General features: G+C 38.4%; 2 protein-coding genes across 7 annotated transcripts in view; both read right to left on the bottom strand.

Moving 5' to 3' along the window:
* LOC117294468 (LIM domain-binding protein 2-like) overlaps nt 1-21,385 on the bottom strand; it is a 43,103-nt gene extending 21,718 nt beyond the window's left edge. For 3 of the 6 annotated variants that reach the window (XM_033776887.1, XM_033776886.1, XM_033776885.1), the window contains exons 1-3: nt 8,857-9,215; nt 2,476-2,578; nt 504-676 (exon numbers count right to left, since the gene is read on the bottom strand). In XM_033776887.1, the coding sequence (XP_033632778.1) occupies nt 504-676; nt 2,476-2,578; nt 8,857-9,030 (450 nt within the window). In that variant the 5' untranslated portion in view covers nt 9,031-9,215. Of the gene's footprint in view, nt 1-503; nt 677-2,475; nt 2,579-8,856; nt 9,217-13,784; nt 14,307-21,231 lie in introns of those variants that run through there. The other 3 variants (XM_033776891.1, XM_033776889.1, XM_033776888.1) reach the window with 2 other exon arrangements.
* Nucleotides 21,386-24,631: 3,246 nt separating this feature from the next.
* LOC117294692 lies at nt 24,632-26,614 on the bottom strand. The gene is made up of 2 exons (XM_033777201.1): nt 26,584-26,614; nt 24,632-26,020 (listed from the first exon to the last, which is right to left on the bottom strand). The coding sequence occupies exon 2, from the start codon at nt 25,943-25,945 to the stop codon at nt 24,632-24,634; it is 1,314 nt and encodes a 437-aa protein (XP_033633092.1). The 5' UTR covers nt 25,946-26,020; nt 26,584-26,614.
* Between the last annotated feature and the right edge of the window lie 398 nt (nt 26,615-27,012).

Genomic DNA, 27,012 nt, shown 5'->3' on the forward strand with positions numbered 1-27,012 from the left:
TATAGCCTTGTTCAAGGCGGTCACAGTTTTCACTCTGAAAAAGACGGCATAAACCCACCCACCCGTATGTGTGTACCTTTCGTTGTGCATAATGTGTTCATCACACTGAGGAAAACACCCGTACTACAATGTACTACACGAACTACTGTGCATAGTTTGCTTGGACAGTGCCATGTGTACACAAAGTTCACACGATGTGGTACGATGTGGTTACATCAGCATGTGCTGAAAGCAGCCCGCGCTGCAGGGTTATGACTAACCAGTGAACAAGTTTGTGGACAAGTGAAACAACAAGCAGTCCTGATGCAAAGGCAATTGCCTCCATGCTCCCTGGTCATTGCATTGGTGCCCTTGAAATGCTCCAGTAATAATTTACAATTTCCTCATAGTGTGCACTTTACCAAGGAGAAAATGCCTTGGTGCCCTTGTACGTTCAAAACAAAGCATACAGGCCTGAACAAGCTCACTGATACATCACTGAATAAGACTGAATAAGACCTTACCTTTGTGAACATTGGTTTTCCGTGATGTGTGACCATCGTAGTCTGATCGCAGTCTAGCGTGATGGTGGTGTTGTGGAACGACTCCTTGGGATGTTTGAGGAGATAATACAGATCTGTTACTCCTCCCTCGAAGACCGTGCGGAAGTATCTCGGAATGAGCGTCCGGCCAATAGCTGAGGAGAGAAATCACAAAGATTTTAAATGAGATGGGCATGTAAGAGGTTTACAGACTCTCCTGTACACTAGTAGGCATCTGAAGGTCGCTGGTCATAACAATGGCACGCCTTTCATGTCTGTGATGGACTTTCACCTCTTAAGGCACAGGGAGGTCAGTGAAATCCTGACAAATCAGTTGCCTTAAGAATGGATGTATAGAGCAGCTTTTGCAAGCCTCAAAGCGCTTTAAAGTACACATACTTTTTTTTGTAGACCTATAAAATGAATGCGATTCGTTTGAAACAATGCAGGCCTATAATTCTGGCAAAAGTACAGTACTTGCGATGTAACCTTTAAAGCCTAAACTTACAAACCCACATCTCTTCCATACCAATCAATCTACATTACATGTATCCGATAATACGCAATTCTCATCAGTCATGCAACTTTATTATTACTGCAAACATTTTTGTTAAATGGCCGAACCCACTTAACAATGTTTTCAGTTTTCTACGGCACTGTTTTGAAAAGAAAAAGAGGAAATCAGCTGTTTAGCATACATGCACATCAGTACAGTAAACTCTATCATTTTATCCACAGTGACCTTCCAACATCAACTAGCCAACATCTCTGAACATAATTCAATAAAGTGTGCACATAAGAATAACATTATCGCCCCCCCCCCCCATGCCATTTAATGGACATTGGCACTGGGAAGCTTTTTTTTTAGCAAATTCTATAATTTTATTGTTAATTATATGCTGGCTTTTTATTCTTTTTGAAGGGCATTTCAAATAATTAATTAATTAATTTGCAAAATTGCTTTTCTTATTTTCCATTATAAATATAAAAAAATATTACTTTTTGGCTTTTTATTGTGATTGTTTCATAATATATTTGTTTTAGTGCGATAAAGGATCCACATATATATAACTGGCACCCATGCCTCGTAATCTAAAACTAAACGAGATATTTTTGTACACGATTCACATGGACAAAACCAGACAAAATTGCCGGCCTGGAATTTCAAGAAGGGCACAGAGGCTACGTGCTTCCATTGCCATCCTCTTGGCCTTGGCCCCCCTTCAAAAGTTGGCCATAGACTTTGAGATTTACCAATGGAAAAGCCGTTTTCAAAATGACAAAGGCCTTGCCCTTTCAAAGATGAAATTCCAGGCCTCAATGTTAATTATAAGTTGAATTTTTGAAGGGCGTTACAAATAGTTAATTAACTTGCAAAATTGCCTTTCTTATTTTCCATTATAAAATACTGTTACATTTTGGCTTTTAATAGTGATTGTTTTTTAATATATTTTTTGTTTAGTGCCATATTAAAAGGGGTCCACGTGACATATATAATGGGCATGCGTGCCTTGAATTTCAGCGTTTCGTGTAAGAATTATTTCACTATTAAACAAGCCAATTTTGTTATGGACTTAGTACCAGTAGCTGGCTTGTACACAAAACCAAACAGAATTGCAGGCCTGGAATTTCATGGAAGCCCAAGCTGGAGTTGAGTTACGATGCAATATGACATCAATTGCCCATCGTTACAAGCATTTTCAACACAGTCAAACGTTTCACGTGAGAACTGCAGAGACAATGGGAACATTTCATAAAACTCATTGAACGATTGGTTAGTGAATGCCCATAAAGATGGCCTCAATGGGACACTTTTAGACGGTCCTTTTTCCCAGTAGTGCGCGTGCTCAGACCTACGTGCGCAATACTGAGCATGTGCGCGCACCCTCAGAGCCACATGTCTGCTACCGCCAGCGTCTCAAAAGTATCCTATAAGAAACACTTAAGTACTTACCATATCTTTTGGGTCCGTCTTCCAAACAGAATGATAACGTGAGGCTGGCATCGTCTTCGAAAAACTCTGTCGCGAATGCATCCCACCAAAGGTTGTCACTCTCCTGCGATTCATAACAAAAGCAAATAGACACTGTTTGTTAACAAACCAAAGTTAATTATGCTTAAAATGCTTTTTAAAAAACCTGCTAACACAAAACTAAATTTAGGCGTTCACTGTTACATGTACAGTATGTACAAAGAAGGTATACGTAAATTACTACATGTACATGTACATGTATAGTCTACATCAGTACGCACACAATTAAGCGGTACTTTGCTACTGGATTGGGTGCTTTGGGCTACAAAAAGCGTTGTTTGTGAATGGGAACATCTTTTAAAAGGAAACTTATTCAAATACATAACTTTTGAAAATGCATAGTTTTTGTGTAATTTCACGACAAACCACGATCCGCTAGCGGCTATTTAGCAATTACCAAATAAACAAAACGGTGGACTGGATGTTCCACTGGTTGTACTTCAAGGGTAAAATTTAATCAGCTTTTTAACTATAAATCACTAATTCCAGCATGCTGTACATGTTTTGGTGCGTAAAACATTCTTTAAAAAGGGATAAGGAGTAATTCCAACAGCAATGTGTTGAGGGATTTGGAGGCAATGTGCCCATTTAATTATGTGTGTATACGGGGTTACTTCTGTACAATGTATGTAGCAATGTTTATGTACACATGTACAGTATGCATAAATTGTGTGTTAACATGGTTAAAGGCAGTGGACACTATTGGTAATTGTCAAAGACCAGTCTTCTCACTTGTTGTATCTCAACATATGCATAAAATAAGAAACCTGTGAAAATTTGAGCTCAATCGGTCGCCGACCTTTCAAGATAATAATGAAAGAAAAAATACCCCTGTCACACGAAGTTGTGTGCGTTTAGATAGTTGATTTTGAGACCTCAAGTTCTAAACTTGAGGTCTCAAAATCAAATTCGTAGAAAATTACTTCTCTCTCGAAAACTATGGCACTTCAGAGGGAGCCCTTTCTCACATTGTTTTATACCATCAACCTCTCCCCATTACTGGTCAGCAAGAAAGGCTTGATGCTAATAATTATTTTGAGTGATTACCAATAGTGTCTACTGCCTTTAAGTAATTAGCAAACACTGCGCAGAGTTAATGGAGTATGTATGTACATCAAGTTCTTCCTGTTTACAACAGAATATAAAAGGGCTTGTACTTAAAGCATTGTGTTTACTATTTACCTTCTGATCAACAGTGTAAATAATAAACATTTGTATTTAAGAACAGATTTTGTTCTTGTTCAAACTAATGCATAATCAGCATTCACTTATTTCAATCTCTAACTTGACTTTCACTTAGAACTCAATACAGTCATTGCTTTAAAGTCGTTGCTTTAAAATTTCATTTTGTAAAGCTTTTGTTGAAATATCTTTTCCTGGTAATTTTTTTTCATTTTCATGATAACTTGTATAATTTAATGTAAACTGTTATCAAATTATCTTGTTCACATTGTGTTTTTGTCTTGTTTTTCTTCTGGGGAGAGGGGGGCTTAATTATAAGTCCGTTTTATCTTATGGTGGTAATATTTTCAAAGACGTAATTATACACTGAATTTTTAGACTGACGAGCAATTGTACATGAGTATCATGCTGTGTACTGCTTTCAGTAATTTAAAAGTTTTATCAATAATACACCCAAGCATTGCAGCATTGACATTTATTATTTATCTGTTAAAGATGTGTCTCTCGCCTCATTAAAATAAGTAAACAATACCTACGGTCAATTTCGGCTTAGTCCGTCAACCGATGATTGTCTGAATAATAACAATCTTGTTCATTGAAACTACAGAAAAGCTTTCAGTTATAAAATGCAGAACAATTTTTCTTTGTAAAGTTTGCATGCTTGAGGGTCTTACATATTTTCAATAGCCGTGTGGGTTAACGTGGATGACGATCAAATAAAGTGTAGGCTAATATTTGAGTATTAAAGATTTTACAAAAATTTGCCAATTACATGTTTCCGCTTTCGGATAAATAATTTACAATGGGACTGTAGTCACGAGAGCAGTCGTCTTGCTCAGGGCAGAGGTCTTGCGAAAAGAGAGTCATTTCGCTATCAACGCAATAGACATTTTACGACTTGTCCACAAGTGGCCGGAAGATCGGAGCTACTTCCAGTCACATAGAGGTCAAAGTAAAGTTCAAAGTAAAGTTCATGTCCAGATATGAAATGAATGTCAATGAAGAATGTAAACACACATGTAGTATCCTAATTTATAAATTAAAAAAACGAAATTTTCTGTTTTATACGTTATTGCCGACTGATATTTTTAGTTTTAACAAAATTTGATTAAAAGACTTGCAAACAATATTTGCACTGTGCTTGTGTTACACCACTACACAATGTAGGTTATGATGATACCGAAATTAAGTCTCTAAAAGGACCCTTTAAAATAGTAGACCTTTATCATAGTTCGGCCATTTTGATTTTCTCTCATTCAAACCAATGTAACCAAACCGAGGCCGGAAGCAGAAATAGTCTGATTAATTTTTGTTTGATGCATATTAGCATTCATTACTGTTATTAGATACAAGGAACATGACAAAGATGATGGCATCATAATAATGATGATCATGCCTGCATCCCTGCAATGGAGTGTTGTTCAGCTTACTGTACACACAGCCTCCGGAGACCGTAATGGCATAAAAATCAGGCTGGCAACGGTATTGAGTCAAGTGGCAATAGACTGGGAATAAGGAATGTAAAGGGAATACTGTGCTGCTGCATGGAACAAGGCATACGTTTAGGCTCCAACCAACGGACCCACTGCTAGCTAGGCCTACTGCATTAACTAAATAATTCAAACAGGTGGTTTACTGCCATGCACTGTGCAGTAAGACTAAGAGCCATTACACTATGCACTTAGTCAGTTTGTGTGTAGCGCAGTTACAAACAGTGTGCAGTTAATGCATATTTTTGTAGGCCTACATTTTAGCAGTGTACACATTTACATAGTAATGTACATTTAATATTAATTTTAAGTAATGTACATTGATCAGGCCACTTTAAAGGCAGTGGACACTATTGGTAATTGTCAAAGACTAGCCTTCACAGTTGGTGTATCTCAACATATCCATAAAATAACAAACCTGTGAAAATTTGAGCTCAATCGGTCATCGAACTTGCGAGATAGTAATGAAAGAAAAAACATCCTTGTCACACGAAGTTGTGTGCGTTTAGATGGTTGATTTCGAGACCTCAAGTTCTAAACTTAAGGTCTCAAAATCAAATTCGTGGAAAATTACTTATCTCTTGAAAACTAAGGCACTTCAGAGGGAGCCGTTTCTCACAATGTTTTATACCATCAACCTTTCCCATTACTCGGCACCAAGAAAGTTTTTATGCTAATAATTATTGAGTAACCAATAGTGTCTACTGCCTTTAAGGGAGAACGAGTACAATCTCTGTCCTATCCACTGCTTAACATTTTTTCAATCAGCCAATGCTTGTTCTCGAAAGAAAGTCTTAAAGGCAGTGGACACTGTTGGTAATTGTCAAAGACAATTCTTCTCACTTGGTGTATCTCAACATAATATACACAAAACAACAAACCTGTGAAAATTTGAGCTCAATTGGTTTATCGAAGTTGCAAGATAATAATGAAAGAAATAACACCCTTGTCACACGAAGTTGTGTGCTTTCAGATGCTTAATGATTTTGAGACCTCGAATTCTAAACTTGAGGTCTCAAAATCAAATTCGTGGAAAATTACTTACATGTATCTCTCGAAAACTATGGCACTTCAGAGGGAGCCGTTTCTCACAATGTTTTATACCATCAACCTTTCCCATAACTCGTCTCCAAGAAAGGTTTTATGCTAATAATTATTTTGAGTAACCAATAGTGTCCACTGCCTTTAAGGGAGAACGAGTACAATCTCTGTCCTATCCACTGCTTAACATTTTTCCATGAGTGCAAGAATTAGTACTCCTTCCAATTCAAAGTTTTTTTTTTTTTATAAACCGGGGAACGAAATGTGTAGTATCAAGAAATAAACTCTCGATGTGGCATTTACTGGTAGTGAACATGTACGTAACAAAGACAATTAACTGCAAAAACTAATCCTACACTGCAGCGCGTTACATGCATACGAATCATCATAGGAAATGTGCTTTATAAACATAACATGTCAAATTTAAATTTTTATAAAATCATGCTTTATTTTCAAAGGCAGTGGACACTATTGGTAAAATTACTCAAAGTAATTATTAGCATAAAACCTTACTTATACATGTAAATTATTCAAGAATCAGCTCAACCCAAAAGAGTAAAGACTCAAACTTGACAGTGAGAAATCAGACTAGGACTCAAACTCAAGGAATGTTGAATTGCATGATACAAAGTTCTCCAATACTTTCCCAATTTCAACACTGGTTGCTCTGAATAGCCCTCAATATGTTTTAACTGTCTATGGTCGTATAATTTTTAAGCATACTGAGGTTCAAAGGGAAGGTACACGTTCGGTAATTACTCAAAACAAATATTAACTTAAAAACTAACTTGGTTACGAGCATTGGAGAGCTTTTGATAGTATAAAACATTGTGAGAAAAGGCTCCTTCTGAAGAAGCATAGATTTTGAGAAAGAGGTAATTTCTCACTAAAAATAATAAAAGACTTGTAGCCAGAAGTCTCTTATTCCTATCTGAAAGCACACAAATTTGACCAACAAGAATTACCAATTGAGCTCAAATTTTCACAGGCTTGTTATTTTATGCTTGTTTGGATACACCAAGTGAGAAGACTGGTCTTTGGCAATTACCAATAGTGTCAAGTGCCTTTAACTAACTGCGATTCCAATAAGCTACATGTACAATGGCAGATTATGATTGACAAAAGTGCACAAAATGCCGTAGTGAAGACAAAATTTTCAAATCCACACACAAAAGTCAAAATTGTGTCCGCTCAACCACACTTGTTGTAGCGTTTCTGCTTGAGTGATCACATCTGTAAACCTTCTGCAAAATTTGTCCCAATTTCCAAGAGCTGCTTTTATAAGATAAAGAAATTGTTCGTACAATTTCTGCTGTCAACCAATATAAATAAGCGGCGAACCAGCCACAAATTCTACACAGGACACAGTGGTATTTTGGCTGGCAACCGGTCTTGTGCGTTCACAGCTCTATGGATATAGGCAACGGTTTTCACTAATAGTTTTCACTCAAAGCAAAGGTCAATTTTGAGCATGATTCTAAATTTGGAGGGAAATAAATAAGACTTACACTAAGGCATGTACAAATGCAATTTATGCAGGCATAATATTTGGTTCATGGAAAAAAGTAGGACCTGTTTATTAACAACTGTTTGTTATTGATTACATGGGCTGACCTATGTACACATGGTGTATGCTTTAATAGAATGTTCAGTCTATTTACATAATCACATTTTGTCCCTGATTATTCCCAAAGGCAACAAAAATGGAAATCAGAAATTAGCACAAAGAATTGCCTTTTTATAGGCTAAATTAAACAAAAATTAATACACAAACATGTATACCGTGTAGGATTGTCACAGTGCAATTTTAATTCTATGATAATTATTTTGATTTACTAAAGAACACTTTTTAATTTAATTGACTTTTTTTTAATATAATTTTGTTTATTCTGTTCACGTACAAATGTTTTAACTCGGCCTCTTAACGCGAATACATGTTTAACTGTTAATTAACCATTTCAAACCAATAAAAAAAAATAACTATCCAAAAAATTTATCAAAGACTCACAATAGTAAGAATTACAACTAATGTAAACCCCATCAAGTGTTGATATATTTAGTGCTAAAAAATTCCCCCAATAAATTGTTATTTATTTGTGTTTGCGACAGTGGTTTGTATTCTGGTGACTGTAACACATACTGTCAACGCAACGCAACATGTTATCAATTTTATTTTATTTTAATTTTTTTTTGAGGCATGGAAATAAATATTGACGATTGAAAATGTTGCTGATGACATCTCAACAATGTCAATAAAAATAATAACAGGATTTCTACAGGACCATTCCAGTGTATCCAGGCATGCAACTGTAACTTTACATAACAAATTTAAATGACTTCGTATTTTTAATTTTTGATTGGTAAAACTGAGAAAAAAAAAAAAAAATGGAAATCAGCTGATCCGAGAAAAAAGTTACATGCCTGTAGATCATGGCGCTCAGCAAAAAGAGGCAATGGAAAAACAAATACATTGAAAGAGCAACTGCAAACAGGTGAGTTTTAAAGCTGTTTTTGAATAACGAAACAGTACTAAAAAACCTTAAAAATGAAAAGCCATCTTTCCTTCCCCCATCCCCTATTCCATACATACCTCTGACCGTTGCTGTAGTCTCTTATTCAGCTCATAGATTCGGTAGTCCGGCTGGCTGACAAACGGTGTATGCCTCCTATAGAACGGCAAAGAGTTAAACATGGGTAAGTCGGGGCCGGCCATACTGCAGTTTGGTGGCATGCACTGCATGCCTGGGTTCGCCGTGGCTGCCATTCAAGTTGGGAATTTATATCACCCAAACGCACCTCAAAAATTATCCATAGACGTCAGTTTTTACTACAGTAAAGCACACAACCCATACATACACACATGGGTTACCTACAGAGAGTAAGAGATGGGGGTTCTATATGTGCAGTAGAGAGAGAAAATGCATTACAGTTTCTGCTAATTATTCATATTTTATGCCTCCACAGACGGTGACCTAATGTAATGTACATACCCAGCACTTGAGCACTGTGCATGTGTATGACTGTACGTATTGGACGGTTGCTCTCAGGGCATGATGAACATCCACTGGTGGTAGCACACACACACACCACAGTAATTATATTGTACATTATATTCTAGGAACAAGTGTATAACGTAAATCACTGGTTACATGTTTATCCCGATTGTTTTGCATGGGAGGTAATTATTTGGATTTGGGGAAAACCACACCATTTTTTTCCTTCTTCAATTTTTTTTCAAATTATTTATTTATTTATTTAGGTTTTACAATTTCTTTTCTTTTTTGAGGAGGGGGAAGGGGGGGGGGGTAGTGGATGTATTTTACACCTTATTTAGTGAGCACGCAGCTTCCAGTAATAACTATTTTGTGTCAAATTAAATTGCATCAAAACTTAATTGACCCAAAAACATTTTTTTACATGTTCTAATTAAAGGAGATTTATTAGTCCAAATTGATTGGGGCAGTAGGCCCTATTTTTTCTGCTTCAACAAAAATTTACATTACGGAACAATGAAATTAACATGCTGACAAGCGAGGTCCGTCGACGTCACCTTTTTTTTATAGTAAATCCTTAATGTAAAAATTTGTGTGCATACATCCGGCTTGATCGGTTGAGTTGTGTTGCATTACTCACATCGTGATCACAAGATAATTGGTCTTTGAAATTTATTTTACAAAAAAATGTAACAAATAACCAGCAAGGTACTTGGAATACACTGTACAGTTTACATAGGCAGATATTACTTTTCTAACATAAATTAAAAACATAAATTATTTATACCATTTATAAATATCAAAATATTGTTTCTACTTGAGGAAGCTGTATTACAAGATTTATCTCATTTGTCTTAAATGGCATGGTATGGACTTGTATACTTTGATAAAAAATAGGATTAGATTTAAAAGATATTTATCAGACTCGAGTCAACATTTTAAAAAAGCTTTTAAAATTGTATTTTCTTTCTCTATACGTAGGTTACTAGCCTGATGCTTGAATTACTCAATACCAACATTTTCACCATCTTTGTATTGTTTTCAAGGGGTATTATCCAAATGAAAAATACAAGACTGCCGAACTTGTCCAGTAAATTTATTTATTTTGTTTTATTTAACCTGGCTGGGTAGCCCCATCAGTTTTCAATGAACTGTTCTTCCCGGGGGCCTGAGATACAAAATACACAATAATAAAATACAAGTATAAAACACAAAAATATATAAAAATCCCCTAGATGAAAACATTATCTGGTCATTAATTAATAGCCCTGGTGCTAAAATCACCAGTCTCAGGACTGTGTTAATTTGTATTTGCAATAATGAACACAATTGGTTTGTGTTTGCAATACAATTGAAAAAACAAATTGTTTACATTTTTAAGAAGCAACATTACGTAATTCTCTCAACCAACTAATTTGTAAACAAACTAATTTGCCAACCCCCCCCCCCAAAAAAAAAACCACAAAAAAACAGTCAATTGGTTTCAGTGCCACCTGCGCACATTATCACACATTAATTTTTACTAACATTTTGTACACCAACGGTGAACATTGTCAATGATTACTAAATGCACAGTAGGTCTACTGTGAATGTACATGTAATGGTTCATGTGGTAATGTCTTCAAGTGTACAGTACATACACATGGCGAAAATTCATGCTTAAAAACCTGTGGACTGCACAGTCCGGTACCCACTGTACAAACAACCTCGGATCAATGGGGGATGGGGGAGGAGGGGAGGTATTGGTTACCATGGCAACCCCTCATTCACTTCAACTACATCAGTCGGGCAGGGGCAATTTTGGCCACAATCGTGACGTTACACATTTTCTTTATTTGCTCACTGGTTTGGAATATAAAATGACTTGAAATCATTGAAATGAACTTGCTGGGCCGAATAATATTACCATACCAGCCAATGTATTTTTTTTTTGTATCAGTTTTCAGTTTGTTGTGTTCTGTTTAGAAAACAGATGTGTTTCTGAAATTAATTGTGTACAGCTGGCAGAGTACTTGTAATGAAAATTATAGCAAGCATGCAAAAGGTTTCTGTGAGCAGGAACATTTTGCCTGGCTTTCGAGATAATAAGCATACATTGTACATTGACTGACGTAAACTATTTGTAGCTTGTAAAACAGCAAATATAGGCCCTAATTTCTTGAAGACTACAATAAACTTCACCGTATCAGATATCTGAAAAGTTGGTCGCAGTTTTGGAAAGCCTCAGTTTCGTGTTAACTATGGATACAGTTGAATTTCTACGTGGATACTAAGTAATACAATTATATTTTTTGTAATTGGTAAAACTTCAAATCAATTTCTTGAAGAATATTTCACATCAGGTCTCTAAAAAGTTGGTTGCAGTTTTGGAAAGCCTTAGTTGCTTGTTAGCTTTGGATACATTTGACTTTGCAACAATATCCGATGCAGCACGTGCATGCATTCGGTATCTTGGCTTAACACCTTGGTCAGCTTGTCCTTCCGAGTGTACTCTTCACGGGGAACGCACTGACAACACCGCAAGATTCAATTAAACAACGTTGAGCTAATCGCAGCGTCTCAGGTGCTCAGGCAAGGCAAACGGATAGCCACTGCTAATGAGCTCAAATCGGAGAGCACCCGTTTACAGTTAAATTGCGGTTCCCCCCTGTGATTGTCAGGTGGTTGCCATGTCCTTATCTCAAACCACCAGGCTTTATGGGGGTCTTCCTGAAAAAATAAAAACGTAATGCAGACACACCCATGCGAGGAGCACTGGGTTGGGAAGTGGGAACGAGAAGAAGTTGGGGGGGGGGGGGGGGGCTCCTAGTGATCAGTCAGGCTCCAAGAACACGTGTGGACACTCTGGTTAAAAATGTGCACCAAAGCTTCAAACAAGCTCAGTTCACTGCCAGCCATGCCCAGCGTTTACAGTTAGTGAAGAATGAATAAGTGGGATTGGGACATGTTTTTTTTTATAAAGCAAGCCTTCATGATAAAATATTTTAGTTGCGATATAAATTCTTGGGGTACATGTATAGGAAAATGTACATGTAGTGAGGTGTGCAGTCAGACAGGATGAAACAGTAAAGGAAAAAATGTTGATAAAATTTTGTATAACCAGGTTTTTCATCGGCCGGTCAGAATACAGGAAACAAAACTTTTTTTTTGTAAGGCTGATGAAGCAGGGACAAAAACACAACACATAATTTCCAAGCACAAGTAATTCCTGACATTAAGTGATCAGTGGTTCAATTTAGTTTGAACAAAGCGCTTTTGTTCCAGCTAATTGCTTTGTGCTTTGTCTGCACATTACTTTGTTCACATTGAACAATTTTATAAAGTGCACTTTCTTTGTTGTTCAGTTCCATTGTTTATTCTCAGAGTGAATAATTTCTTTCAACTGCACAGCAAGATGTTCCACAACCGTAGGCTGTCTTGATAAAAAAAAAAACTGGATTTGCCACAATCCAAATTTTTAAGAGCTCACCAAATACATAGTATCTTGGAATAACAAATTTGTGAATATTTGGGCTTAATTTGTTGGACAAGTCTGGAGAAAACAGTCAACAATTTAGCATGTTAACACAATGTCTATAGCTTTGGTTGTAACAACTGAAATCAGATGTTGCATTTTTTTTGCAAGTTTGCAGGATACAGTTTTGTCAAAAAATTACTTCATTTCAGATTGAAAATATTTCATCACAGAAAAAAGGGTTCTAGTACGGACTTATCTTCATAATCAAAAATATTTCATCACAGAAAAAAAGGGTTCTAGTACAGACTTGTCTTCATAATCAGTAAGCTTACAGACTAAACTTATGAACGGAACACTTATTTGGGGGCTTTTCTTTGTAACTCCCAAATCCAGGCCTTATGTTATACTTCACTGAGGTAACGAAGGCGATTGCCTCCACGCCCCCTGGTCATTGCCTTGGTGCCCTTAAAATGCCCCAGTAGAAATTAACAATTTCCACATCTAGGGTGTCCAAGGAGAAAACGTCTTGGACGTCTTGGACGAAGCATACAGGCCTGTAAGCTTGGGCGATATCGATTTATTTTATTCACGATATATCGCAGACAATATATCGCGATATTCGATATAATCGCGATTAATTAAATTTGACATCATCAGTCTTCAAACTCCAAGTGAAAGTTGTAGAAGAGAGGTGTTCTAATGACCTATTCTTCTGGTTTTACTCCAAACCTACGGGGTGTAAGATGTCTCAGCTAGCAAATACATCGCGATATTTAATCGATATCGTGATATATCGTGATTATCGCGATATATCGTGATATATCGCGATATATCAATATTTCGATTAAAACCAAATCCATCCGATATCAAATTAGTTTCCAAATTAATGTCGCGATATTCGATAATATCGTGATATCGCCCAAGCTTACAGGCCTGCAAATCATTTGAAAATTTACCCACTCAGTTCCCCTTGTGGCTTATTATTTGAAAACTAAACTTTGTGAAGCAAAAAGGAAAATGACAGAACAAAGTTGAGGATTTTATTAGAACAAAGGCAAAAATACTTACGGCATGTAGCCGTGCTCTCGTCCATCCATAGGGACCGGCATTCCCGGTGGTGGCGCGCCGAAGGGGAACCGCGGCCTTTCCCCTGGGCCGTCCAGGATTCCTTGAGGCACCGCCCACCGCTACGCAAAACACAGTGAAACACAAAAGGTTTGCGGGAGACAAGCGGGGCGGGGGGCAAGCGTTGGTCCTCCGACAGAAATCTTCGTAGAAGCCTCTCACAGCTCAGAAGTCTGGAAAAGTTTGAAGAAACTGCAGAGGGCTACAACGGGCTCTTTTAATCGGGAATCTACTAGCTAGTGAGGAGGAGAGTCAAGAGATGATGAAAGGGCTTTGAGCCTTCCCTCAAACAGCCTCGTCAGCTCCCTGAGTAAGCCACAAGTAGCGAGGACAGCAGCTCTGTTTCTTATCCACTCCAGGAACTCGCTACTAATAAAGTGATCTGTGATGTACCGATGTTCAAGACAGTTTTACAGTGATCACCCACTGGATCTCGATCTTGTTCAGTTCGGGGTCTCTCTCGAGCTGCAATCGGAATAAAACAGAACACAAGTTGACAATTAATGCCGGGCTGATGCAATTTGTGGGTCAATAGGGGTGAATGAATATTGGCGATAGGCTCGCGAGAGGTAATGCAATCTGTCACCGGATTTCATTCTTAATTACGGGCCTGCATGTTTTGGAAGGAAAAGCATGAACACACACACGATATCAATTTGCATTAATACCTCCCTGGATCAGTTCCTACAGGTGCTTTATCATCGCAGGGTGGTTGCTGTGTAAGTTTTTTCTTTCTACATGTGGTCAACGTCAAAACCTCAGAATTATGTGGACTGGATGAATTCAGGATGGTTTTTAGACTGACATCATTCGGTTTTGTACTGAGTTTAGGATTTCTAGCCCTTAAATGGAAGATTTGGGGCTTTACAAGGGAGATTGTCAAATGTCATCCATGTTATTGAACAGGGGTACTGGATATGATTTACATGTTACTACATCCTGAGAGCTCGAAATTGGGGCAAAAATCCACTAGATTGCAGGACTTTTTTTAGCTTGTAAGTTTTACTGGACCAAAACTTTTTCAAACAATCAACATTTTGATACATCAGATACTTAGACAATAAATGTTCATTGTTTATGCAGGCATTGAGTTTCGTTCTTGAAGAGGCACGGCAATTTTCCTCCGATAAGGGGAACTTCTACGACTATGAGGACAATTTTAATTTGTATTGGAACTGTGCAAAGGGCACCACAGCAATTGATGAGGGTGCCGTGGATTATTTCCAGGCCTGTTTACACGTGTATACTGTATTTAGTGTTCTAAAAACGAAGAATGAAAGGAACTTGAAGAACTTCCGAATAGTTACTTCCTTTATAGAACAAGGAAAAAAACAAAGCTATTTCCGCTCTGATAAAAAAATAATACAATGAAAGGAAATTGTGATTCATGAAGATAGTAGCTGAAAGGATCACGTTCAAAGACAGGACGGCAAAACAAACAGTTTTGGTGTAAGTTTCTCCCCATGCACAGCTACATGTACATTGTAGCATATCGGGCCCCAGTCCTTCAGAATCCTTCCCATTTTGTAATTAATGTATTAAAAATTGGACAGAAAACTTTTCAGATAAATTAACTGAAAATGCATAATTTGTGTTGCTGTTCATATTTTAATCTTAACAATGTGACGAGCTTACATTACATGTATGAGATGATTAGAGGGCTTAAAAAAAGTAGTAAACATAAACTTAATTATCTGCATAATGTATACTTTTTTTTGGGGGGGGAATGAAATTTCATACATGTAGAACTTCTTAGAACAGGTTCTAGAGAAATATAGTAATGGTAATTTATTTTATTTAATATATTTGTACTCAATCGTCAACACAGTCTGACACTTCACAGCAGCAATTGCAGGCCTTACTTTACATACATTGTAGTAATATTGAACAAAAGAGTGGTGACTCGATTGTGGCAGGGTCGTGGCTGTGCATGTGTCCCAGGGACCTTGGTTTTGGCTTGGTCCTCTATCGCACAGCTACGACTCTCTCGGTGTAAGAGGACCATTGAAGACCCCGTCCCATCTCTTTTATTTCTTATTCATAAATACCTCAGACAGTTGCGCTATTCCTATTGGTGGAAAGCGCATCACGTGGGGGTGTTTAAACGGTTCATATAATGACCAGCTGTAGCTCTGTTAATAACCTGTTGTAGTCGAATACTGGGCGCTAGTCTTGGTGCAAGATGTTTCTCGTCACGGGCGATGCGTGGCGATGTCGGTGAGTTGGCCGCGTTGTGTGTGAAAGGAAAACGAGAACATCTTGCACCAAGACTACAACGCGCACGAACGAATCCGGAAACTGACGAAAATAGGCATCTCAGTCATAACAATGCGACACACGGACGTACAGAGCTCAAGCATGTCGGAAACGGATAAGTTTAACACAGTTTCTAACTTTATCACGCCTTTTAACCAAAAAGGCATTTATGAATGGGAATAAAAGAGTAGTGACTCGTTCTTTAATGGCATTTTAAAACCTTGCAGGGTCGTTGCCAAGTGATAAAGGGTCACACGGCAAGACCCTGCCTGTTTTAAAGCGACTGATAAAGAACTTGTCGCTCCCCTTTTATTCCCTTATTCATAAATATTCCAGACAGGTCAAAAGTGTTCAAAGCTCAATGGAAGAAAAATATACAAACTTGTAGTTTTACAAATTTAGCAAAAATGTGTGTCATAAAAAAGCATGATACTTTACAATTGTATAAACATACATGTAAAGCTATTTTCTGATAATAAAATCAATTTTGTTTAAGTACAGCAGGCCCTGGGGAGCTTGCAAGCAGTATTGAAAAGAAAGAGACCAAACGTAAGTGGGAAATGCGGTACAGAATACAAAGACTTGCCACATGGACAATACATCACCTCCATCTAAAAAGAAATGTTCAAGGTTAATCTATAACAATGGTTACCAGGGGCCACACAGTTTCATAAAAGAGGCGCTGTAACAGAAAGTATTGCTTCACAAAATGACAAAATGTCTAGCAAAAATTAGCATGCAATCAGTCACACCTACCGGTACGTATTTAGTCCGTAAGGCTGTTTTCTAGTGTGAGTAGGCAGGCTACTGCATTATGTCAACAGTACGCAACACACATTGGTGTCACAGTGAGATCTAAAAATCCACTAAGAGTACATGTTCCTTTGTTGTCTTTCTTTTGTTTAAGGAACATTACAGAATTGGTAAGAAGAAAAAAAACATGTCCAAGATCACAGATTTCAATAAAACTTACACGGTCTAATGAAGATGATAATAGAAAACATCCCTTCAAATATTTCTGTCTGAAATGTAATATTTGATAATAGATAAATAAATTAATTTACCGTTTGGAGTTTATCGCTCAGTTAGCGTTTTATTTTTAAAAAAATCAATCTCTCAATGCAAAATCTGTTTTTTATTATTTTCTTGTGACCCAGATGGTTGATCGATCTCAAACTTTTACTGGTTTATCAGTTTGTATGGTGGATTACATTAAGTGCTTACACTGCCAGCAACTGTTTTGTTAGCAAAAAAAATAACAATTCTGCAATGTTCCTTAACCCTCCTACTGATACACCATTCAAAATTCACAAATGTTTACAAAACCATTGGTTTTGTACACACATGGCAGTACCATTTGAGCAGCATTGATGATAAGCTGTACTACCACACGCAAAACCATTTGGATGGTTTTGAGCTGCACATATCCTGTACCTGTTTGCATTACTGTAGCCGAATGGTTTCAGATGGTCAGGAAGCTACATGTATGCAACAAATCCTGTAGTGCCTATGACATAGTGTACAACCTCATATATCGAACTCTTCATGACATTTATTTTTATTATTATTAAATTTCTTCCCCTGAAAAATAAAAATATCCAGGGGTGGCCATATTTTTAAGGTAGGTCGGGTTACGCCAACAACATACCACATTTTTTGTTTGCCTACTAAGGGAAGATTTATCTCATTGTCTTATGAGTGAAACTTTACAGTAGGTCTGCAATAATTTTTCCTTTATAACAGATATTACACAGAGAGGCTTGTGTAATTAATATAAAATTGTGAATCTGATTTATTTACCAGACAGCCAGACTTGTTTGTTCCCAAGTTTAATGGCCCGATGCTGAAAACACTGGCTTACCTAGGGCCTGCAGTTCAGTGTAAATTTTGAGCCCTGATAAATCTGGTATCCATTCATAAAGGGACTACTTTGCCTGCTATGTCTTATAAATAAAAATATTTTAAAAAGGGTTCAAATATTTAGAGGAATTTCTTTTTGGATAACTTTCCGTATGGCGCCACCACTTTTTCACTCATTTTTACAAAAAGGGATATATCAATCAGGTAAATTAGATACTATATTATTTCATTTCGAATGAAAAAGTGGTGGCGCCATACGGAAACTTTTCCTTCTTTTTTAACAATAACTTTTGTTTGGGCCAAGAACAAGATGCGATTAATTACAGAACCAGAAAGTCTAGGGCAATGGAATCAATGTATAATGACCCTGACTTTGTAATAATACAAGTACATTTTGCTTCGCATGTGGCCAAATGAAAAGGCCACAGAAATATGACTTGGCCAAAAAAAAAGGGGGGATAGGTTATAATGTGAGCAGCTATCCCGCTATGCAAGGGGACAGGTACCAAAAGAAGTCATATTCCAGATTCCAACAAAACCATTTCTGTATCAAGAATTCAATAATAAACCATGTGCACAAACAAAAATAAACACAAACCAGAAAGTCCCCCAAAAAGCATAAATAGCTTAAATTTATAAATTATGCCAAAAGTTAAATCCTGAAAAATTAAGAAAACCCTCTGTCTAGCTATGGCTATGCATGCCAGCAGTACAGTAGTACAGGACAGTCTTCACCATGTTTTGACTTTTGTTTACTTGCTTTCAAGATCAAACCAAAATGACAAGTGACACTTTGACTTGAAATGTCATCAACAAGGTTCAATCAACCCTGGATCACAACCTCACTGCGAAGTTTAACCCGACGTAAAAAGCGGAGTTTTACCAAAGCCAGGAAGACCAAAAAGCTAAAGGATTTCCAGCGCTACCAACACTTAAAGAAGGCTACAAGGTCTGCCTGTAAACATGCGTACAGTGAGTACCTCAACAACATCATCAGCCCTGAGTCGACAACTAACCCAAAACGATTCTGGGGTTTCATCAAAAGCAAAAAATGTGACAATTCTGGTGTCTCTCCACTAAAGGCAAGAAATGGAGTTACGTACTCGGACAGTTTGACAAAAGCAAATATACTGAATGAACAGTTCTCCTCAGTTTTCAACAAGGACGAGGACAAGGCAACCATCAAAAACAAAGGCCCAAGTCCATTTCCCTCCATGGGTTCTTTTACTGTGTCATCCGAAGGAGTTAAAAAGTTACTTGATGGTCTTAACATCCACAAAGCAGCTGGTCCAGATGGTATACCATCCAGGGTATTGAGGGAGTTGTCAAAGGAATTTGCTCCAGTGCTTGCTTTATTCTTCCAAGCTTCTATCAATCAAGGTGTCTTACCGGAGGAATGGAAGGAAGCCAACGTCACCCCCATCTTCAAAAAGGGAGAGAGGAATAAGCCAGAGAACTACAGACCTGTGTCACTGACTTCCATAACCTGTAAGATGCTGGAGCATGTGCTATGCAGCCAGATCCTGAACCACTGCGACAGAAACCACATTCTCACCAATGCTCAGTTTGGATTTAGGAAACGGCGCTCATGTGAAACACAACTACTGTTGACCATCCAAGACCTTGCTAGTTCCATTGATGCCAAAGGCCAAATAGATGTCATCCTATTAGATTTTTCAAAAGCCTTTGACAAGGTGCCGCATCAAAGGTTGCTACACAAGCTCAATTACTATGGAATTGATGGCAACATAAGTCAGTGGGTCAGCAATTTCCTAGAAAACCGCACTCAACAAGTCATCTTAGATGGAGCTACTTCAATCCCTGCACCAGTCCTATCTGGAGTGCCACAAGGAAGTGTTCTTGGACCATTGCTGTTCCTGCTGTTTATAAATGACCTTCCTGACTGTGTCTCACAAGGCACAACAGCCAGATTATTTGCAGATGACTGTATCCTGTATCGTAACATCAAGACAGAGGAAGATGCATCTATATTGCAGCAGGACCTAGACCAACTTCAGCAATGGGAGAGTGACTGGAAAATGGAGTTCCACCCAAAGAAGTGCCAGGTTATCCATGTCACCAACAAAAGGAAGTTCATCAAGCAAACATACACAATTCACAACCACACTCTGGAAGAAGTCGACTCTGCAAAATATCTTGGGGTGAACATTCACAAAACCCTAAGCTGGAATAATCACATCAACAGCATCACCAACAAAGCAAATTCCATAAGGGCTTTTCTGCAGCGCAACATAAACCAGTGTCCCAGGAAAACAAAGGAGCTGTGCTACAAGACCTTAGTGCGCCCTATTGTAGAGTACTCCAGCATCATATGGGACCCCCAGACAGCTAGCTACACCCACAAGTTAGAAATGGTGCAGCGACGCTATGCACGCTTTGTGCTTGGAGACTACCGAACAACAAGTAGTGTAACTGCCATGATCAGCCAACTTCAGTGGACCACACTTCAAGAACGGCGTGCACAGGCTAAGGCAGTTATGATGTATAAGATTGTGAATAACCTGGTTGACGTCCCACACACATTTCTGGCACCATGCACCGTTTCTCTGAGGGGTCATTCTTACAAATACATGATACCATTCACCAGGACAGGGGTCTACACACAGTCATTTTTTCCCAATAGCATTAGGATATGGAACAATCTCCCGGTAGACCTGATCAACTGTACAACTCTTGCTAGCTTTAAGCAGGGTGTACAGTCAGTCCAGCTCCGCTAGGTCAGCCTGAGCTGTTTTTAGCCGCACGTTCACTGTTCACCCACCTGCACTGTATATGTCTACACCCTCGCATGCACACAACTACCACAGTACGCAATACACCAGATGGTGGACTGTACTTTCACGGAAGAAGACTTATTATTATTTAAAAAAAATTTTTTTTTAATAAGAAATTCCGACCCACCATACGTGGGTACGAGGATTGAGAATCGGATAATTTTAGCGACAAATTGAAGTGACAGTTGAGTTAGGCCTGTGTACAAATATAAATTATACAACACAGCTGCATATAATGATTGTAACACCATACATTCAAGCATAGAGTAAGGACAGAGATTCAACACAACACGCGAAACATTGATACAACAATAAACAGTAAACACGTACAGAGAAATTCGAGAAAAGGACCCACTACTCTAACACGTCCGGAAACTGGGCAGGGGCTTTAGTCGCTAACCTCTTGAACTTTAGCGGCTAGTTTTTGCCGACCAAGTGCCAAAAAGTAGAGCAGTGTTTCCACTTAACCGTCTACCTACCTAGAGTTGTGAGTCTTTCAACTTTCCGACAGAACCTTCGACCATTTCTCAGAGGTACAGTCTGTGCAGGCTGGTTACTTGAAGAACCCAGCTCGTCTTTTTGTCCGATCAACACGCAGCGGCCATATTGAATCCTAATTTCTTGTGCAGCGGTTTTATTTCACCGAGAGCCAGCTGGTAAGCGAACGTCGTTTTAACTGACTTAGCGTGTGCGCAAAGGACCAGTTAAGACGCTTTACCTGTTTTTCACTTTGGGACTGTGTATTGTTCCGCCGTGTTTTGTTTTTGCATACTAACTAGCTGCGGGTGATGTTCAATCCTGTCATGTTAGAATTAATTTTATTCAGCTAAATTTATTGGTCGACTGTTGTCTTTAATTTTTTTTTTAATTCGGCTCGAATTACTTGGGCTTTCTAAAGTTCGAAATATTTCCATAAAAAAAAATATACACACAAAAATCCAATAGGCTTTGCCAATTCGACCCGAATTTAGATTTTTACAGAATGCAGGCGCGGTCTCTATATTTTTGGTCTCCAAAGTATTAATGACAATACAAATTTTATTTTCTAGTAAAGAGCATTGGAGAGCTGTTGAAGTGACTATAATACATTGTTAGAAATGACCCCCTTTGACGTAATTTAGTGTTAGAAATGGTTAATTGTTCACCCTTTCGAAAAGTCATGAGATAAGGCTTTAGACATGAAGAATACTTTCGAACTTGAGCGTCTGGAAAGTACGATAGATTGTTGATTTATTTATTTATTTTTTACTTTTCCACTCAAGTAACAGCAAGTAATAAAGTAATGGCTTTAAAGTAAATAAAATGTATTGAGCAGAGAGTCACCTAGCAAACAAACAGCGCTCATTGGTGACAGTATATTTGTGCCAATGGGAAAGTGGATTCATGGGAAAGTATAAACTATAAGAATGAATGCAACAAGGATATTGTTTTTCTCTTTATTTTCTCACATAGTTTGTTTTGTTATGCATTAAAAATAATTATGTCGGCATACACCAAGTGAGTTTGTTACAATTACAAAAAGAACAATGTTTTGAAAGTCAATATTTTTAGATTTTAGTCACGGAAACCGGTTGAAGGCTTTCATTTAAGATAGCACGAAAATAAAACCTGCAAGCCAATTAACGGTAAGTGGTTGTTAATTAAAAATTAAAATGAATTATTTTCAGGATCTCGACGACGTGAGCTAATTATCTCACGTCCAATTGGCCTAGAAAGCTAAAGGCTCTGCATGTCACAAGTGTGTGCAATCCATAATATTATGGCATAAACATAATTTGTTTTTTTTTAACGATTGTAAATGTCGCAATTCAGCGGTATTAGTGCGATGAAATTTTCAAATAAGTAAACAAATTAAGCCAATAATAAACATGTACAATGGGAAATGTGTTAAGGCCTAGCCTAGGCGTCTTTAGTTTTGAAGCAGCGTCGTCAACCATTCTTTAGGCCTATACCGAATTTCAGCGAAATCGGACCTATCATACTATCATCCGAAACCATACTTCCTAACAATGTTCACAATGTCAATTGGTGAGACTAAAATTAATATCAATCGTTTAGCAAACGTAGACAAGTCTACCTTATCTTCAAATGCCCTGGTGTATTTTCACCACAACTTTGAGGGCTACCAATTTTAATAGGGGGCGCCCTACATAAAGTCAATTTTAATACTGACTGAACGGGGGCGCCCTACAAAAAATTTCACTGCACTTTTTCCATAACTATCAGATAACTTGGATTGAATCCGTATAGTTGGATATTTAATACTACTTTCTGTTTTACTTTCAATTTTTAAGTACCGAATCACATTCTCACTGTGGATTAGGAAGTGGGGAAGTAAACAGTCTGCAATGACGTCACACAGTGTAAAGTTGGCAGCTTGTTGTCGGGCAAAGTATCCTTCTTTTTGTGTTCGGGTGGACATCGCAAAGAGTTAGACTATTGTTGATCGTCCTTTTTTTGCGGATGGGGAGGGAAGTTTTGTGTGTTTTTTGTTTTGTTTTTAAGTTTTGTTGACATGCCAAATATGATTGAAATCAAGAATAAAGAAATCATCACAATCACTATAAAACAGAGGGTTTGTGTGTTTTTGATGTTTTCAATAGTTTTGCCAAACAAATTTAACTCATAGATGACATTTTCTGTAAGTTTACAGTGTAAACTTTTTCAAATAACTAAGCACAGTGTAGCCCAAGTAATTTAAAGAATTGGTCTTGCTTCGCCAACATGAATAAAAACCTTCTTTAAACATCTTTTCAAACCTGTACATTTTGAAAAAAAATATCAGCTGAAAAACCTGGGCAGTAAAAGTATAAAGAAATATCCATGCAGACACGGGAGAAAAGAAAAAGAAGAAACAAAATGGGGTCGGGAGGGTTTGAACGGTCGGGCGGGGACGATCAACATTTTTTTTTATGTGGCCTTATCTTGAATACTTTTTCTAACTTGGGACTAGCCTTAAGTTTTTAATATCTACTAGGACCAGTCCTAAATCTTAGTGAAATTGTGAACTTGCAACCGTGCAATGTCCATATTTAAAGGCAGTGGACACTATTGGTAATTGTCAAAGACTAGCCTTCACAGTTGGTGTATCTCAACATATCCATAAAATAACAAACCTGTGAACATTTGAGCTCAATCAGTCATCGAACTTGCGAGATAATAATGAAAGAAAAAACACCCTTGTCACACGAAGTTGTGTGCGTTTAGATGGTTGATTTCGAGACCTCAAGTTCTAAACCTGAGTCTCGAAATCAAATTCGTGGAAAATTACTTCTTTCTCGAAAACTATGGCACTTCAGAGGGAGCCTTTTCTCACAATGTTTTATACCATCAATCTCTCCCCATTACTCGTCACCAAGAAAGGTTTTATGCTAATAAATATTTTGAGTAATTACCAATAGTGTCCACTGCCTTTATTAGTTGGTTTGTGAGTGCTACACAATTTTCCTCAACAATCACTACCTCAGAATTGAGGAAGTTTCTATAATAACAAAATGCTTGATTGATGGGAATTTGAGTTTTTACAAACTTACACAAAAACAAGATGTGCTTTGGAGACAGGATATTAAACTTTAGTTGTGCATGAAATACGCACACATAAGTGTGCAATGACTTAAAACATGGCCAGCGGTATAGCCACGGGGGGCTTGGGCATCTGCCACCTCCCCGGTGTCTCCGAGAATCATAAAGTCCCCCCAACCTGAACAGCAGCCCCCCCCCCCCCCCCCCCATGTACCAAGTGTAGTGGCTAAAGCTGCTACACAGGATCTTGGCCCCTTAAAAATTGCTCTGCGCAAAAAAACGTGCTTTTACAGCAACTTGTTACCAGCTGATGCTCCACTCATTGAGCCCAGGGTAGACGAGAAGCGAAACGTCAATTCATTTTGAATAACGGTTCAAGTACGACGGGTGGAATGCCCTCTCGAAACGTGGTTCCCAGAAACATCTGATGCTGTGAAATGACTCCTTAAAAACTTCTCTAAATCGACGACTAACAAGTAAGAATATTAGTACAGTCACAGCCGAATTAATCAGGACTAGGTTAAGAGCAACACTTGGCCAAGTATCTTCGTCTTGCGAAAGACCAGCGCGGAAAAAATCGTGCTTTGTTTGGAGAAGCAGGACTGGTAACCACGTCGCGAAGAACAGTAACGATTTGGCAAATGCCATTCGGATGATGCCGGAGTTGAATTGGTTGGTAGTTGGCCGCGGCCGCCGAGGGTACTTAAGTAATTCAGACAGCCGGTACTCATCACGGCATCGTACCCTCGTTTGCAGATCGTCGAATTTCACCCGGGGTTTGTTGTTGTGGCGATTTTCCTGCTGCCGACCAGGGGCCTTTGATGTTAGATTTAGACGCGATGCGTCATTTGATGAGACTGATGATGGTAGGCTGTTCTCGGTTCGTTGGAATGACGTTGTGGCCACTTCATTCATTTCAATGCCGGGCGGTGCCGTGGCGGCCAGCGAGGGGTGTGCTCTTAGATCAGATGCGGGAAAATTATGCGGCAACATGAGAGAAACTTGAGTGGCAGCACTGATGAGACTCAGAGAAGGTCTGCTGTGACCATCCACGCTGACGCGGGTCCTGCGTCTAACGGCTCGAAACAAGGCTAGGTACAGCCAAAAGGTAACCAGAAAAGCTACAGCAGTCGCCGCGAGAAGCGAAAACAGTCTCACGTTTGTTAGCCATCGCGGCGATACGATGATGCAGTGGTGTTGGTCACCATCTTCTTCAAGGAGTTTGTACTCCGCCGGTAGAGTGAAGGCACACGCTAGTATCAATGCACTCGTAGTAGAAAGAACTATAACAAACTTCGTCTTCCATTGGTTGACACTCCGCCGTCTGAACCCCCTGGGTACACGGCAGGCAGTGTACCGGTCCGTGGCTATCAAGGTCAGAAGAAACAAGGACATGTAGATAGAGAAATGAAGAGACGCATCTGAGATCCGGCAGCGCATTATGGCGGCGTCGTTTTGGACGTGTGGGTCGACAACAATAAAGATATACATGATGACCATTCGGCATACACAGACCATGAGGTCGGCCAGCGCTAGCCCGATGATCAAGGCGTGCACGTGGAGATGGGGATGACGTTTGGAGAACACCTTGATGACGAGATAGTTTCCTGGAACGCCGATTGCGAATATCAGCCCGTCTAAGAATGGCGGGAACCATGTGGCTACAACCATACTTTTAATGGTTTTGTTTTTCAAAGATTTTATAAGCTCGAACTGTAGATGATCCGATGACGATGTTGATGATGTCTAAAACAAGAGTAAAAAAGAACAAGATTGATATCATTTTTAGCCTTATTTTAGTATAAATATTATTGGGCATACTTTACAAGACAGTTTACAAAACAGTGTAAGACTATGATCAAAATGACAAAGGAAAATCGAACCAGCAACACATTGCATGTAAACAACAATAAGTTAACATATAGAACTGTGGCCTGGCCGGAGCCTTCGTTTTAAATAGGGAAATGTTATTCAAAACAAAAAAATTGTTTTTTACAAAAATAAAAAGCTCAGCATAATACAGTAGTTGTCAAAGACATTGGATGTTTCCAAACTGATCTCCCCCAACTTAATGAGGGATTCACAAGAACGGTCAAATCACAACATGATTCCGACCCGTCGGTCCAACAGAGAAAGAGACATTAGTAAAATTATTGTGTGAACATCAGTTAAAAAAAATTTCACTTCAACGTCAGTGATCTGAATAATACAATGACGAGGGGAAATGCAATTCTAACTTACAGATGAAAATGTTATGTCACCTTCTAACTTTTCCCCCTTCGTCAACCATTCTGCTGAAAATGTCTTACCTGGTGTTTTTCAGACCCTCCAAAGATGGAAGAAAACGCATCACTGCAGGTGAAAATCACATGAATAGTTGAATATCAAATTCAGTGTGTGTAGAACACTGTGCGGCTGCCAGCCAGCCGCATCCCTTTGAGGCTTACATACATACATAGTGATACGTAACGGTGACGTTGCTGTTTTGTCTCACGGCCACACGGGACGTCTCAGCAGTTCGCCCCCATCTTATAACAACAGTTTTATCTTTAAAGAGATGGTGCTTTGAAACGCTTCGTAAAAAAAATACTTTTGTTTATTTGAAAGGAAACAATTTATTTACTCTGTTATTTTGCGCATACTTGTTTTCGTTGTTTCAGTGCATACATTTTTTTCTAGCTGAGGAAACTTCGGCATTGAGTCGAGTAAACCAAAAGGGTGACAACTTGGCCTTCTGT

This window comes from Asterias rubens, chromosome 9 (assembly GCF_902459465.1).
Source record: "Asterias rubens chromosome 9, eAstRub1.3, whole genome shotgun sequence".
Taxonomy (NCBI): domain Eukaryota; kingdom Metazoa; phylum Echinodermata; class Asteroidea; order Forcipulatida; family Asteriidae; genus Asterias; species Asterias rubens.

Bases quoted from the DNA above. Each gene is read 5' to 3' on its own strand.
- LOC117294692 (XM_033777201.1), bottom strand. From the start codon at position 25,945: ATGGTTGTAGCCACATGGTTCCCGCCATTCTTAGACGGGCTGATATTC.